We start from the raw sequence: 15947 nt of genomic DNA, 5'->3' as shown, positions 1-15947 counted from the left end.
TGCGTGGGACTCATAGTGACTATATTTTTCATTCTCATTTTTACAATAATGTGATTCAAACGGGGGCCTAATAGTTCATCATACAAGATTATATAATCCATAACTATTCAATAAACACCAGCATACTAAAAAATGACGATCCTCAACCATCGAGTCTAACTACACAATCGTGCAATTACATTGTTTCATCTTTATTGAACTATCTCCATTGACTTGTTAGATCTCCTTAGCAATAGAACACGATGTTTGAATTTTTGAAATGACTAGCAGTGTACCCAATTTCAATTGGATTATCTCGCTTCGTGCCAAAATGACTTTCTATTACGGTCAAAAGTTGTTGGTTTTTTAAGATGATATCTAGACATCTTTATAAATAATCATGGATAACTCTCGTGATTGCTCAAAGTGTTGATGAGAACTTGAGATTATTAAGAGGGTGTTTGGGAGTCATTTTTATGTAAAAATATATTTTTGAATAGTAAATTGATGGAAAATGTGTGGTTGAAAATTAAAGAAAAGTTTTTATTTAAGTGTAATATTATTTTAATAAAAAATATGTGGTTGAAAAGAAGAAAGAAAAAAATGCATTTTGAATAAATGGTATCAAACGGGGCCTAATTATCTATAACACGAAGTTATTAGGGTCCGCTTGATTGTAAAGATAGAATTGAATTGTTTGGAAAATGATTTTTAAGGAATTGAATTACCTAAAAATTGTTTTCTTGAGAATTGTAAATTATTGTGTTTGATTGATATAATTTTTCACATGAAAAATGTTGAAATAAAAATATTTTTTTGGTGTTTATTTGGTTTTATTTTATATGAAAATTGTCAATTAAAGGGATATAATTTACTGGTATTGAGGATGAAATTTGTTTTCATTGTCAAAAAATAAGAAAAAAGAAAATTATCTATCTTTTGGTATTCGTTTGACATTATTTTACATGAAAATTGTCAATTAGAGAGATATAATTTTTTACAATAATTCTTAGAATTTGTTTCGATCGTTAAAAAAAATGAAAAAAAAAATCGCTACATTAACCTGAAAAACAAATTCTCACCAATATGGTAAGAATTCGAATTCAAGAAAAAGATGAAAAATACTGACGTGATGGTCAAAGGTGGAAAATGAATTCCTTGAAAAATTTTGTTAATCAAATAGGCCAAAAATGAAAGTTAGAATTCGTTTTTCATTTTTCCAAAAAAATAAAGGAATATCAAACAGCCCCTTAATATAATTAAACACTAAAATATAGTAATTAGTAATTTTAATGAGAGCCACAAAGTTCCAACTCTTCTTTGGTAAAGATTAAAATATACTAAAATTTTTAAGTCAATTTATTTTAATAATACATTTTATGTAATTCATAACTTTTTAACAAAATTTTTTTTTATAGATTTTTATTAATATCTATTAATCAGATCTTAATCTACATCAAATATGGAATTAATATATATAAAAATTAATTTCAATTTTTTTTATTTTACCATTTTTTTCGAATGAGACTCGAATTCAAGTATGATACACTTCATTCTCATCGTTCGAACTCAACATTGACCTCTGTTTGATGAAAATTAAATCAAAATTTTAGTAATTTTTTTATAAAAGTTGATGAATATATACTTAAAAAATTATGAAATCAATAAAATATGTTATTAAAATTAAATATTGATTTGAATTTAGATTAGCCCAAGTTATAAATTTTAGTAGATTTTGACATAAATTGATAAAACTTATGATTAAAAAGTTGTAAGATTCGTAAAATATGTGGTTGAAATGAATTTTTGACTTTTTGATTTAAATTAAAAATAAAATTTGAATCGATATCAAACATGGCTAAATATGAATGATAATCCTTACCAATCATGGGATTAATTGAAAAATAAAACCTCGAAAATAAATAAATAAAGAATTCACCTCCCGCCTTTTGCTGCTAGTCTAGAGCCGATTAAAAACCGAAACGGCCCTTTCATCAGGGAATAATTACAACTCAACCACTCCTACTTTCAAAACCTGGAACCTTCCGCGAAAGTCCCTCCACTTTCCCGCAAGGTTATTTACGTAAAATCAAGTTATACATTCATATTTCCTATTAACAGTTCATCGGGCATCATCTCTCTATAAAATTATAAATAAACCGACTTATTGATTTTCACGAGAACCGACATAGATACAAAAGAAAAGAAAATAATTTAAAAGACCAAAAGAGCCCCCATTGTAAAACGAAGACCTCCGAAATAAACGTTTATTTTTCCCTCTATCTGCCCTCTCCCCTCTCGAAACATTTTCTTCTATACTCTCTTATAAATTATAGCTTTATTTATTTTTTTGTGTGGTGGCTCAATCTCCCTGTACGGTTGCCATTGGCAGTAGCCGAGATCTGAGATTCACGCGCCTATATTTGATATCACGCGCCTAGATCTAGCAAGGAAACAAGTATGGTGGTGAACGGGAGGCCGATGAAGCGGGTGAAGAGACGAGTTACGGCAGATCTCAGTGACTTCTTCACGTTCCCCATCGGCGGTGAAGTGGCACCTCGTGGTCCCTTCAGAACCAGCGTGAAGAAGTTCCTGCAAAAGAACGCGCTCCTCCCGCCCCCTTCATCGCTCTTCCCTCACCTGCTTACGTGGCAGGTACTCTTCCGCGTCGGAAACACCGTCGACGACGATGGTGGCCCGTCAGTCCTGTTCCTGGACGTTGTGGAAGAGGACGTAGCGAGATCCAGATCCGTGTACTGTGACCAGTGTAGAGTCGTTGGTAAGTTCTTCACCCCGATTCAACCCATTGACTTGCATTAAGTCAGTCTCCCATTTTCTCTTGTTTTTCTCGTCCTAAATAAAAAAGTACATTATAATTGAAAAAGTAAAATGGTTCATTACTTTTTGCTCCATGTTCCCTCGCTTTTTTTGTTCAAGAAAGATATGTCTAAATCAATAGGTGTACGTACAAAGATATATTGGGTTCCATGGACTCGACTGATCTCAGCCGTTTGTTTTAATTTAATCGATGAAGATATGCGTCAAGGAAAATGAATTCAAGCCTAAATATTATAAAGCTAGGGATACAAGCACTGAGGTTGAACTAATGAAGATATTATAGTGGGGCCCGAATTAGCTGGTTTGGTGGAAGGATAAAACAGAACGTGGACTTGAGGACATTTGGCAAGCAAGCACGCTGCTGGGGCCTATTCTTTTTTGATAATTTGACTAAACTAACCCTGTATCGTGTTGAGGATTTGAGCAGGGAATGACCTCGTTTGGAGGTCCCACGCGCACATTTACTTGTTGAGCACGCTGTCTAGTTTGTTAAAATCCTGAAAATAAGCCCCCGTTTGAAATTCATCATTCCAAAATTCTTTAATTTATGTGCTTATTTTCAACAATATATTCACATAATATTATATTTTGCACCTAAATTCAATTTTTTTTTCCTAACTTTATAATTACACATTCTCCAAAAAAAATTCTACTATTCAAAATAATGGCTGGAAGATTGGATTAAGATTAATGCTACATAGGGTCCGCTCTGCTAACCTATAACACTATTCCAGCGCTAACAGATCCTTTAAAATACATTTTTCTTAAATTCATTTTAGTTACACATTGTCTCTCCCCCCTTTTTTTTGGACCAGTAACTTTTCATACTTTTTAGTCTTACATTCTTCAAAATTATCCTTCTTTTACAAAATCTGTTCTCTAAAAATCTACATCAAACAGGTCTATAGTAATGTAGAACTAAATTAATTAGAACTAAATTAATCAGGCTTATTATTTAGCTCCGCTTGATGCAACCAGACTGTGCTACTAGATGATGGGTGTTTCAACAGTGGTGCTAATTGTTTAATTTAATGAGCCTATGTTACTATATTCAATTGGATTTATCACCCAAACGGTGCTGTACTTGTGTTAGATAGCATTATTTTTTAAATTATTTTGCAAGCATGGCATAGTTTTTATTATTGGGGATATTATGTATGTTTGTAAGTTTTTTGATAGCACTTCACCGTATTAGAGATAAAAAATAATTAAGCCCCTGTTTGATCCCATTTTTGGGGAAAAATGTATTATGGAATAGTGATTTATTGGAGAATGTGTGGTTAAAAAGTAAGAAAAAGTATTTGAAATTCGTGTATTATTATTTTATATAGAATGTGTGGTTGAAAATGAAAAATAAAAAAATGCATTCTTATAAAAATGGGGATCAAACAGGGGCTAAAATATATCCATTTTACTTTCATCTTTCAAAATTTTCAGTTATTCCATATGTTATGTAACAAAAGAATTTTGTAGAATACGAGTCATTCTGGATGTCCAATGATTTTGTTTTGATTTATTTTGTGTTAATTGACTTTGATGTTTATAGGGTGGAGTAGTAATCCAGTCAGTGCAAAGCGTTACCATTTCATAATAAAGGCAGATGGCAATTCAATTGGTGGCTACAACAAGACATGTGCAGGCTGCGGTGATTTGCTCCATATGGCTGATTCCAGGTCAGCATTTTTTTTCCATAATTTCTTTTCCATTGTGATCATAACTATTTCAATTGGTTAGTAAAATATTGGTTCAATACAAGTTACTTGTGGACTAGCAGTTGTCTTAGAAACATCGATGAACAGTAACATTGATTATGCGATGCATTATGTTCTTAGAAATTGAATGGAAAATACATTTTTGCTTTAGGAGCACCCATGGATGTTGTGCCTCTACAATGATGCTAATTTTCACAATACATCTATCAGTTAAATATTTGAATCGTTTGCCCCCAGGTGCAAGACATGCAATCATATGATGACTACAGAAGATGTTGAAGATGGGATGTATCACCAGTTAGAGGACACTACCCATCTATTACATGGTGTGGTTCATGCCAATGGTTATGGGCATCTTCTAAGAGTCAATGGCAGGGAAGGTGGCTCTAAATTGCTTTCTGGACATCATATTATGAGCTTTTGGGATCGGCTATGCACAACACTTGGAGTCAGGTTAGGATGCTTACCATTAGTTTTGTTTGAATTCAACATTTTCTTATTGATGGTTGAGAGAGTGATTTGATTTTTCTGTCTTTGCTTTTATGGATGAATAGGAAGATCAGTGTGATGGATGTGTCAAAGAAGCATGGGTTAGAGTTGCGGCTTCTTAATGCCATCACCAGAGGGCACCCATGGTATGGTGACTGGGGTTATGAATTCGGTGCCGGTAGTTTCTTTCTGTCTCATGATGCCTACAAGATGGCAATCAAAGACCTTTCTTCTCTACCCTTGTCCATCTTTCAATCCCAAGGGCGGAAGCCTCGAACAATCCTGCAGGATTTGATTTCATTTTATCAGTCCTTATCAGAGCGCGAGCTTGTGAATATTAGAGATCTTTTCTGTTTTTTGACGTGTTTGATCCATGATGTCCAAAATTCTCATTTGAAAGTTGATTATCCTCCTTGCAAGAAACGTTGCTCTGGTGACTCTAGAGTCTTGTGCGCGTGGACTATTAATGATGTGGCACGTATTGAAGAAGCTATGATCAAGGTGTTGCGTGCCGTTAGTGGGTCCACATGGGTGAGTTGGCGTGCTCTTAGAGGGGCAGTTTGCAAATTGGGCCCCCCCGAGCTTCTGGATTACTGCCTCAGAGAACTCAAGGGGAAGCAGACAGCTGAGGGAATGTTTGTCAATTCCCGTTGCATATCTGATTCTGGTGCAATGGAATACAGGTTAACAGTCCATCTTTGCCTCTGTTTTTTCCCCTTCAATGATGGTTTGTTGGATGAAAGTGCTAGTATTATATTGGTTGCTGGAACTTTGCTTATTGCTTGATATGGCTTCTAAAGGAAGTTCAAGATTTTTATTTGTGATTTTTGTTGTGTATTTTACCTGTGTATATATATCTTTGACATTGGACCATTTACTGGTAATCTTTTATTGCTGCTATAGATTAATAATTTTTTTTTTTTAAATTATTTTATTTTGGTGCAGACTTGAGCCTGGAAGCATGGCCATGGATATAAATTCCACTTCCAACAGTCCTATGAGAAACTATCCTTCTAAGGAGCATCTTCTAAGGGATCTGAAATACTTGTATGCATGCATGCTTCACCCCGAGTCAATGAAGATCCATTTTCCTCCTCTAAAAAGAGATCTTGCAGTTATCTCTGCTACAGCTATTCTGGATTGCAAACAGTTTGTGAAAGATTATAACCCAGAGAAACTGTTATTAGGCTCTAGACCAAATGTGATACAGCTACTGTGTGAGGTGGACCTCACAGAACAATTTGAAGAACACAGCCCAAATCCACCTCCCGAGATACTCACACTGCCTCTAGATGCCACCATTGCTGATCTGAAGAGGGAAGCAATGAAAGCTTTTCAGGAGGCATACGTGATGTTCAGGAGATTTCAGGCCGAAGAGCTGATTGGCTATGGAGGTGTTGATGAATCCACCCAAGTCAAGCTCTTATTAGGTTCAACTGAATTTGTCAGAATTCGAGGAAGGTTTCTGGGGAAAAACAGTTTCTGTAGGTTTAAAACGGAGAGGGGATTGGAGAGATGGACTGTGGATTGCTGTTGTGGAGCTCAGGATGATGATGGGGAGAGAATGCTGGCCTGCGATGACTGTGGTGTGTGGCAGCACACTAGATGTTGTGGAATTCCCGACTCTGAAGCTGTTCCAGCCAAGTTCCTTTGTAACCAATGTAGAGGAGGCGTGAAAACAAGTGGGCATTCGAAGAATGAGACGGTGGATTCTGTTTTCAAGAGTGTGACTAACAGAATCTAATGTGCGCTGGAGATCTTGTAATCTGTAAATGTTTTTTGTCTCGAGGGTTTTGGTGAAATGTGTACATATTAACAAGGCCGGCCCTAAAAGAGTGATTTCCGCGCACACTACTGTTTATTCCCAGGGCCAACTATGGACATTTTCCGTGTAGTTTATTTATTTTATCTCCAAGACTACGGCTGGGTGTATGGCTGCCAGAACAGGATCTGGGTTATTTCTGAAATATTAATTTATGCGTTCAGATCTGTAGGCCTGAATGAATGTGCTATCAATGTATATAATTTGCTTCTTTGTGAAAAAAAAAAAAAAAAAAAAATTATGGCCTCATTATAATTCACAGTTAACATCTTGGGATGAAATTTTCGTTCTTGGAGTTTAGGACTCAAGATATTGTGAGTATTTAAATGGGAATGGAAGATTTGTGTTGTTAACGAGGAATATGTTATTTTCATTTTTCAAAGGCTGACCTTTTTTTAAAGCAAAAGTAGAGCCATTATCTTTGACCGTGGGTCTCACCTGTGAGAGGTGTAGTAAAAAATGATAGAAACTAACGGTAATAAAAATCAATTTTTTGTCCGACTGTAGAGGATTAGCGAAGAAGTTAAGGAATGTTAATGGAAGACAGTAAAAACTCTATATTCCTGAGTACTCAAAATTTGTGTCCCTTAATTCTGGCTCCTCAGAGAAGCTGAGACATCCGAATCGGAGGTTCTTGCCTTCAAAATTTGGTAATTTTTGTTCCATCATCTACGATGAATTCTTCGCATTTTTGTTTTTGTGCGGCCTATGTTATGCACTTGTATAAGCCCTTGTTTGGCCTCTATTCTCTTTTTCATTCTTTCTTGCTCTCTTATTTTTAACTATACAATCTTCCATAAAATAATATTACATACAAATAAAAAACTTATCATTCTTTTTCAACAACATATTTAAAAAAAAAAAAAAACACTATTCCAAGTTCCAACCATTAAAATTTAGAAAGAATGAGAGCTAAACAGAGGCTAAATCTTATTTCTAAAATTTAAATGCATCGTTTCAAATATCACCATAGCTGGTCAGGGATGCAATTTTTATTTATTTATTTTTCACAAGAGTTGATAGTTTTGAAAATGGAGGACTATGATGCTATGGTAATTGAAAGTTGGGGATTAACTTGTTTATTTTTAAAGTTTAGGAACTAATTTGCTTCTAGAGCATTTTATTAGGATCAATAGAGAAATTTTCTCTTTTTGATAACACCCATACAAATTATTTTGAAGATAATATTTGAAAAGACTCGCCGAGATTGATCTGATTTTTATAAAAAGATTTGTTTGAAGTTATAAGAGATTCTATTTATCATTACGACAAATGATTTCAGTCTTCGATTTATTTTACTTTTATTCACAACTTCTTTCTTAATAATGTTTTCCGAACATTTGAAAAATAAATAAGTGTCATTTTTAGGATGAAATGAAAATTGAATTCATGTAACAAGAGAAAATACCATAAAAAAGAAAGAGGGATTAAGTATAACAGAATTGATTGATTAATCTATTTTCTGTTATTCAACTATATTAACCACGGGTCAACTACCATCAAAACTTTTAAAAGAACAAAATTATCATTTCATTATTTATATTTAGGAAAAAGAAAATTAAAACAAAAATTTTAAAAACATAAGAAAAGAATTAAAATAGAAACAAAATAATAGAAAAATGTAATTTACCCCACAACTAATGGTAGCAAGGGGGTGTGGATTTCTTCCCCTTTTCCAATCGCGCCGACAAAATCAATGTGTCTTTTCAACCTGAATGTATATTAAATGAATCGAAAAAAAAAAATTGGAATCATAGACAAATTACGCGAAGAGCAACTTATCTTTAAAAAGAAGCACTAAAGAAGTTTAGTTTTGACGTTGATCTACTTAAATATAAAATAAACTAAAATAAGTTGTGTATTTAGAACTTATTTTTAGCACAAGTCATCGGAAATATTTTCTTTATACAAAAAAAATTGCATGTATCTTAACCGAATTTGTAAGACACGACATTTGTTTCATCCCATGGGCTACTCCCACAACAAAGAAACACAAATTTTCTAGTTTAGAGCTGATTGACAAGTTATGCATGAAAGTATCAAACTTTCTTGTAACAAGTTGTCGAGTTCTTGAGCATATAAATTGTTGATAGATACAATTTTGTGTAATTCTTAAATTGAAGGTGCAATGATGCTACGATGAAGTGGTGATAATGGTGATTATCACTGTTTTTTAAATCTTTATTTTATTTTTTTTGTTTTTATAATTTTTTTATTTTCTTTAAATAAGAATATAAAATGAGAATTTTGCTCCGTTTAAATCTCGAACGCAATGGACCATGAAGTTGATTAAAGAAACATTGAATGGACAATTGATTGACTTGAATTAATTTTCTAAAAAGTGCGCCTAAACGTCGCCTAGGCCCGAGTGGTGGACGAAACGTCACTCCTTGACAGTAAGCACGAAAAGCGGTCAACTATCAAGTTGATTGCTTAGTGTACGACTAGGCGTGCCTAGGCATGCTTTATTAATTTCTTTTTTATTTTTTCATTTTTTGAAAACCTTATAATTGACTTCAGTGCATCTAAACATTACCTAGGCCCGAGTGGTGGACCAAACGTCACTCCTTGACAGTGAGCACGAATTAAATGGTCAATTGTCAAGTTGATCGCTTAGTGTACGACTAAGCATGCCTAGGCATGCTTTAGTAATTTCTTTTTTTTTTTTGAAAACCTTTTAATTGACTTCAGTTTCAAGTTTTTCTTTGAAAATTGTATAATTGATTGATTGTAGGAATTATGAAGTAAATATAGCATTTTATGCTTTTAGATGATTGGTATGTATTATTTAATAATTAAATAATTTTTGGAATGATTAAAAATTAAAATAATATTATAAATAAAAAAATGTATTTTCACCTAAACTTCTCTTAGCTTGATGTTTGGTCTCAATATATAGCCACACTTTATACTTTTTAAAACATTGATAATACCCGTTTTTCGAAAGACGGGTACACCATTGTCCAGAAAAAAAATGTTGGGGCAAAGGTACAAATAAACTTAAAAGTCGAAAATGTTCACTTATTATTATTGAGTTAACACATAGAAAAATTTTGATAATTCAACTTGAATCAATTGATTGAAAGAATCTCTCAAAGTTTATTTGCTACTTTTAAGCTATCATACCTTGATATTTCTTGTGCACGTTCACTAGTAAAAAATTATGAATTTTCATTGTTCTTAGAACACTGTATGTGCATTTTTGTTTGTAATTTTATTTACGATTTTATAATATTGAGGACATTGATGCTCTGTATAGTACTAAGAATGAATTACCTTGAAAATGGTACACAATCTGAGGATTGATGATGTCATTTTAGAGATTAAGTCTTTGTTTGGTGGAGATTAAAATCAGATTTTTAGTAAATTTTTATAACAGTTGATGAAATATGTGATTGAAAAATTATGAATTTCATAAAAATATATGATTAAAATTATTTTTTCACTTTGACTTAAATTAAAATCTTTACCAGGGTTTTGCACCGTACTTGTTAAGTAATGTTTATACAATAGCAGAGGCGATTCTTGAATGGGCTAGAAGCGTGGCAGCCTTTGGGCCAAAACTTTCTCTTCAACGGTAAGCTTGGGCCCAAATTCATTTATCTTTTCTCCCTCGGCTCTTCCCACTTCTCATTTCCGGCTGCTCTGCTGTCTCAATTTCTTGATTTCTTTGTATTTTCTTGGACGAATTATTCGTGGTAGTTTTTGGGGGGATTAGGTCCGAGAGATAGAGTTTTGATTTGACTCAACACAGGTAATTCTTCCAACTTCTCTGACATTTTATGCTTTAAATGCAAGTTTAAACAGTAAATTGAATTGCAATTGGAAAAGGGCAGTAACATGTAAAATTGACATATTCAAGCTAATTAATTAGAGGAAAGACGTTGGTTGTACTTCTCTGCCTAAGAATTTTGGATTTTTATGTGGGGTTTATTTGCTTATAACTTTATATGTGAGAATGCTGGAATTCTTATGCATCGCTGTTATGACAGGAGACGCTAGCTTAATCCTTTTCTTTATCTGCTCGAGTTCCTTAACTGTTTGAAGGTTCTATCCTTAGTTATTTTTCTAATTAATGAGGACTAATTAGTTATTTTCCTGTTTTACAGGATAATTTTTCTTTAAGCTTAGCCGGCAAAATCTCTGGCTTAGTAGATAAACTATGCTATTGACTTTGAGGTGTCGCCTACTCAATCCCCAACTCTCGAAACTGTTCCGGTCCCTTCCTCATCCTCACAAATCCCATCCATCTTCACTGACATTTGGGGCCTCCATTTCTCAACAACCGAATTGCCCCTATGCCTCTGCTGCAAAAGGCCAAAGACCTGCTGCACTATCTGAGTCAGCCAAGTTTGTGCGGACTGTCCTTTTTGTGCCTCCCGGAGTTAACCCAGATGATGTTACCGATGATATGATCCTACCCGGTTCAAATATTGTTCTCGGACCCTATGCTGGTGACGCTAAAGTTAAAGATGTTGACTTTGTGAAGAGTAGTAACCGGCCAAAGGACTGTCCGAAAGATGACCGACCCGAGTTTGCCATGTTGGGTCGGTCCAATGTTGGCAAGTCTTCGCTTATTAACTTTTTGGTCCGTAAAAAGGAGGTTGCTCTCACTTCTAAAAGACCAGGTCTCGATTTAATCTAACTGTTCTCGTTGGAATTTATTGTGTTGCAGTTTAAAGTTTTAATGTTTAGTTGAATATTATGTAGGGAAGACTCAGTTGATTAATCATTTCTTGGTGAACAAAAGTTGGTACATTGTGGATTTGCCTGGTTATGGGTAAGCCTTGAGTTTCCCCTACTTTTTCACTCCGTTTTGTACATTTTTGTGGTTTATGATTTTGTTAGACTTAAATGGATTAGCTATGTTATTTAGTTTTTCGCTATCCATGCGATATTAATGGTCGAAACTCGAAAGTATGATATATTCATTTTATAGGTGGGTTAATTATTTGAATGGTCATTAAACTATACTAAGTGCTATTACTTAAAAATGATCGTAGCTATGCAACGTATTATCCATCCATCACTCAAGTGGGAAAATTCGTTAGGCTCAACAAACGGCATCGACTTGAATGATGGATGGATAACACGGTCATTGATCATTGAAATATATTTTTAAGTTTAATTATTAAGTAGTAACAATTAGTACAGTTCAGTTACCATTGAGATACAATTTTAAGTTCAGTTGTTAAGTATTAACAATATTTTTCTTCCCTCAAATTGACCTCTATGAATGAATAAATTGAAGAAAATGAAGGGAAAAAAGAATAAACTGAAAATCAGAGGTCTATAAATTGAAGAAAAATAGAATTTTTTAGAATTAGGTATCATAGATTTCTGCAATAGATCAATTAAAAAAAGAATTTTTCGAGAAAATATTGATTTTTGGAAATGGTGGTTGGGATTTTTGCAAAAGATTAGATTTATTATTATTATTTATTTATTTATTTATTTTTATTTATTTTTTATTTTTTTGAATCAGAGGCTTCCACAAAAGATAAGATTATTTGTTCACTTTGCAACAAAATTGGATTGTGGAATTGGAGAAGTGAGATTTCTGCGAAGGATTGGATATTTGAAAGTGGGTTCTGAATTGAAAAATTGATCTTTTGTAGAAATCTATGATGCCCAATTCTGAAAAGTTTTATTTTTCTTTGATTTATAGCCTCTGATTCAATTTCCTCTTTTTTCCTTGGTTTCTTATTTAACAAAGAATTGTATCTCAATGATTACTAAACTATACCAATTATTACTATTTAACAATTGAACTTAAAAATGTTTCTCAATTGTCATTGAACTATGCACTGTGTTGCCCCCTCCATTGCTCAAGTTGACGCCATTTGTTGAATCTAATAGATTTTCCCACGTAGGTAATGGACGGGTAATGCGGTGCAAGGTTCAGTGACCATTGAGATACATTTTTAATTTCGGTTATTAATTAATAGCACTTGATATAATTCATTGGCCATTCTAATGATTAACCCTTTTATGAATTTACAATGTTGTTGGAAAACACACATTGTAATGTGTCTAGCAATAGTTGCTTTTGGTAGTGTTTTGTTTGCATTACATATGTTGGACGTCATAATTCATATGGTGTTACACTGTATCAGTAATTAGCTGACCATTTAAGGTCCAAAAATGCTTTTAGCATGTTTCGTGTAAATTGTAATTTTGCTGAAAAATGCCTTGACACTAAAATTGAATGCATCATTTTAATCATAAATTTAATGGCTCCAATTCTATATTGCAAAATGCATGGTAGAAGAGATTTGTAAATTCAAGTGAGGGAAGCTGCAAACTGGCACTAACTAATTTTCAGAAATAGTTTCTGAAAAATTTGAAGGGCATTTCCTGTTCACCTAATTCATACATGAAGTAAAATAATATAGAGTTGTGCTTGGCGTACATAAAATATGTATAGAGGGGTGTGGACACCCCTCACATGGGTGGGACCCGTGCGAGATGGGCCCCACCCGATGTGTGGGGGTGTGGACACACCTATGTACATATTTTATGGTGATATGTACAGAGGGGTGTCCACACCCCTCACATGGATGGGACCGGCGCGAGGTGGGCACCACCGCATGTGTGGGGGTGTGGACACCCCTATATTTTATGTATACCAAGTCTTATTGAATAATATATTAATGCTAAGAAGAGAGAGGTAGTGTGGTAAAAACATACAGCTCCACCTAATATGTGTAGCTTGACAAAAGGACATTGTGTGAAAGCTTTCAAGAGGCATGATCAAATGTTTTGTCGGACATTATCTGTTAAGTTTCTTTCTTCGGGTGCAATGGTGTAATTATGAAGATTCTGATATAAACCAATCAAACCTGTACTGGTTATGATTTTTTGAGTATATTATTCCTTGATGTTGAGATCATCAAAATGGTGGTCCATCCCCTTTATTTTGCAGTTTACATTCCCAAACGCCACATTCTAGTTTTAGAGAGAAATTCTAAGTTTAGCTGTTCTCTTCTATACTTTCTTTTTCTGAGTGTTAACACAACTTGAGAGATTTAGTTTGTACTCTTACCAGTTCTTGGGATTTTTTTGTGTAATTTGACTGTTATTTTACTTCTGTACCTTTGTGATAGGCTGATAGCAAATGTTAAAAGTACGGTTGAGTAATTTATCAGTAATGAATATTTGCCTTGGTACAAACAAGAGGTCTCTCTGATAAGGCAACTTTTTTACAGTTTTGCTAATGCCCCAGAATCTGCTAGAATGGATTGGTCCTCGTTCACAAAAGGCTACTTTTTGAATCGAGAAACTCTTGTCTCTGTCCTGCTTTTAATAGATGCAAGCGTTCCACCTCAGAAGATTGACCTTGATTGTGCTAATTGGCTTGGTCGGAACAACGTATGCGGCTTCTATTCTCAAATAACCTGCCTCTAGTTTGATCATTGTTACAAATCAAATGCTGTTATGTCTTATGATTTTCCTGCTTCTTCACCTCGACTTTTCAGATCTCCATGACTTTTGTTTTTACGAAGTGTGACAAAATGAAAGGAGGCAAAGGAAGGCGGCCTGATGAGAACATCCGAAATTTTCTAGAGTTGATGAAAGAGAACTATCGGCAACATCCTCCATGGATCATGACTAGCAGCATTACAGGGTTGGGCAGAGATGAACTTCTTTTGCACATGTCACAGCTTAGAAATTATTGGGACAGTGAAGAGACTAATTAGAATGTCAGAAGGATGTAGCAATGAAGGTAAGCTATAGTCGCCATGAATTTTAATTTTTTGGCACGTCCAAGATGTCCTGAGCCTGTAGAAAGTAGACAACTGAATTTTCACATAGCTGCTTCTTGGTGTATGATAAGTTTTTGTATCAGATTTTGTTGACCAAATGCATATACCCACAACATAAGCCTCAGCATTGGATCTAGGCCATTGTTACTAGTGTGATATCGTCTTGTATAATCTTATCGGCTCTTTTACAGCCTATAAGCATTTCTCATAGATAATGACAAAATTTAGAAAACATAGAGATATGTTTGAACTTATTTTGTGCACAAGCAAATTTGTTATATATGCTTGCAAGTAAATATTAGTCAGCTTACTAGGTTATGCCAACGGATCCCTGACCATCAAACCTTGACATGTTACAATTTTTCATCTTATAGTTTTGGAGTAGTCAAAAGTGGGTTTTGAGACTAAAGAAGCTTTTTTTTTGGTCGATATGGGTAATTTTTTGTGAGTGCTTTGTCTACTTAGAAGTGTTTTAAAGGAAGCTGATAAAAGGTAATTGCCTTGTGCAGCTCTTCTACAAAAGCAGAATGAGAAGTAAAAACTATACCAAGAGTATAAGTGGTTTTATGGATAAATATGCATTAAGGGGTTTATGGGTTCATGTACAGAAGACATAATGTACTATTTATAGCCTAAGAGCCTGTTTGGGAGTGATTTTGAGAATTGATTTTTTGACCGTTAGGAGAAAAGTGGGATCACCTGTGAGAGAAGAAGTAAAATATGACGGCTGGAGTAGTGAAATAACGATAAAAAATTAATTTTTTGGGCAAAAGATTTACTCCCAAACAAGCTGTAAATATTGTATCGACGGCAGCTGAATAAAGCCGATAACTTTATGATAGGATCACAGTGTATTATGCGGCACAATTAGGCGAATGGTCATGTGGATTTAAACTTGGGATAAAAAATATTTAATTAAATGCTAGTGAATCATCTGGACATGTATTACTGTTTTCAGTCGATAATGTACTGTTTTCCATGATTTAGGCGCTTCGAGGCATTAGTAGGTGAGATTGTGATGCTATCGTTCCTTGAACAAAGAAAGAGGTAGGTTGTCTGGTCAATAGTTGGAACACACAGCAGAACAATATCAAAACTTACTTGTGAAGTAGTAAATATCACCAATATTCAAAATCAAAGCCACTAGACATTAATTTTGAATGTAACATCATTACATTACAAAATGCAAGGCAATACATTTGTAATAATTAACTCAACAATCATGAAAAATTTGTCAACGGATGGAGTTAGCTGCATTTGATCATCTAAATTATTGAACGTGCAAGAATATCTTATAAATTGACAGGGGCTAAAACGTATTCATGATGGAGTGAAAATTTT

General features: G+C 34.0%; 2 protein-coding genes across 3 annotated transcripts; both read left to right on the top strand.

The window, feature by feature from the left end:
* The first annotated feature begins 2154 nt into the window (after positions 1-2154).
* Positions 2155-7050, top strand: LOC111390200 (PHD finger protein At1g33420). Its single transcript, XM_023015204.1, has 5 exons — positions 2155-2758; positions 4364-4490; positions 4767-4982; positions 5084-5701; positions 5964-7050. Exons 1-5 carry the CDS (start codon positions 2440-2442, stop codon positions 6760-6762), a joined length of 2079 nt encoding a protein of 692 aa, XP_022870972.1. The 5' UTR covers positions 2155-2439; the 3' UTR covers positions 6763-7050.
* A 3395-nt stretch (positions 7051-10445) lies between these two features.
* Positions 10446-14907, top strand: LOC111390204 (GTP-binding protein At2g22870). Of its 2 annotated transcripts, none has more exons than XM_023015210.1 (5): positions 10446-10594; positions 10973-11468; positions 11551-11620; positions 14049-14211; positions 14319-14907. In XM_023015210.1, exons 2-5 carry the CDS (start codon positions 11003-11005, stop codon positions 14538-14540), a joined length of 921 nt encoding a protein of 306 aa, XP_022870978.1. In that variant the 5' UTR covers positions 10446-10594; positions 10973-11002; the 3' UTR covers positions 14541-14907. The 2 variants fall into 2 exon arrangements, with proteins under 2 accessions (XP_022870978.1, XP_022870977.1); XM_023015209.1 differs by having other exon boundaries at positions 10448-10594; positions 10950-11468.
* Positions 14908-15947: the final 1040 nt, after the last annotated feature.

The sequence above is a fragment of the Olea europaea genome, unplaced genomic scaffold (genome assembly GCF_002742605.1).
Source record: "Olea europaea var. sylvestris unplaced genomic scaffold, O_europaea_v1 scaffold661, whole genome shotgun sequence".
Lineage (NCBI taxonomy): Eukaryota > Viridiplantae > Streptophyta > Magnoliopsida > Lamiales > Oleaceae > Olea > Olea europaea.
The sequence above is the reverse complement of the archived record's forward strand: the minus strand, read 5'-3'. Positions and strand labels throughout refer to the sequence as shown.

What these genes read in the sequence shown, in the direction of transcription:
- LOC111390200 (XM_023015204.1), top strand. Translation starts at nt 2,440, where the DNA reads ATGGTGGTGAACGGGAGGCCGATGAAGCGGGTGAAGAGACGAGTTACG. An exon ending in CTCCATATGGCTGATTCCAG is followed by an intron (nt 4,491 to 4,766) that starts GTCAGCATTTTT and finishes GTTTGCCCCCAG; the next exon opens with GTGCAAGACATGCAATCATA. An exon ending in TCTGGTGCAATGGAATACAG is followed by an intron (nt 5,702 to 5,963) that starts GTTAACAGTCCA and finishes ATTTTGGTGCAG; the next exon opens with ACTTGAGCCTGGAAGCATGG.
- LOC111390204 (XM_023015210.1), top strand. Translation starts at nt 11,003, where the DNA reads ATGCTATTGACTTTGAGGTGTCGCCTACTCAATCCCCAACTCTCGAAA. An exon ending in TCTCACTTCTAAAAGACCAG is followed by an intron (nt 11,469 to 11,550) that starts GTCTCGATTTAA and finishes AATATTATGTAG; the next exon opens with GGAAGACTCAGTTGATTAAT. An exon ending in ATTGGCTTGGTCGGAACAAC is followed by an intron (nt 14,212 to 14,318) that starts GTATGCGGCTTC and finishes TCGACTTTTCAG; the next exon opens with ATCTCCATGACTTTTGTTTT.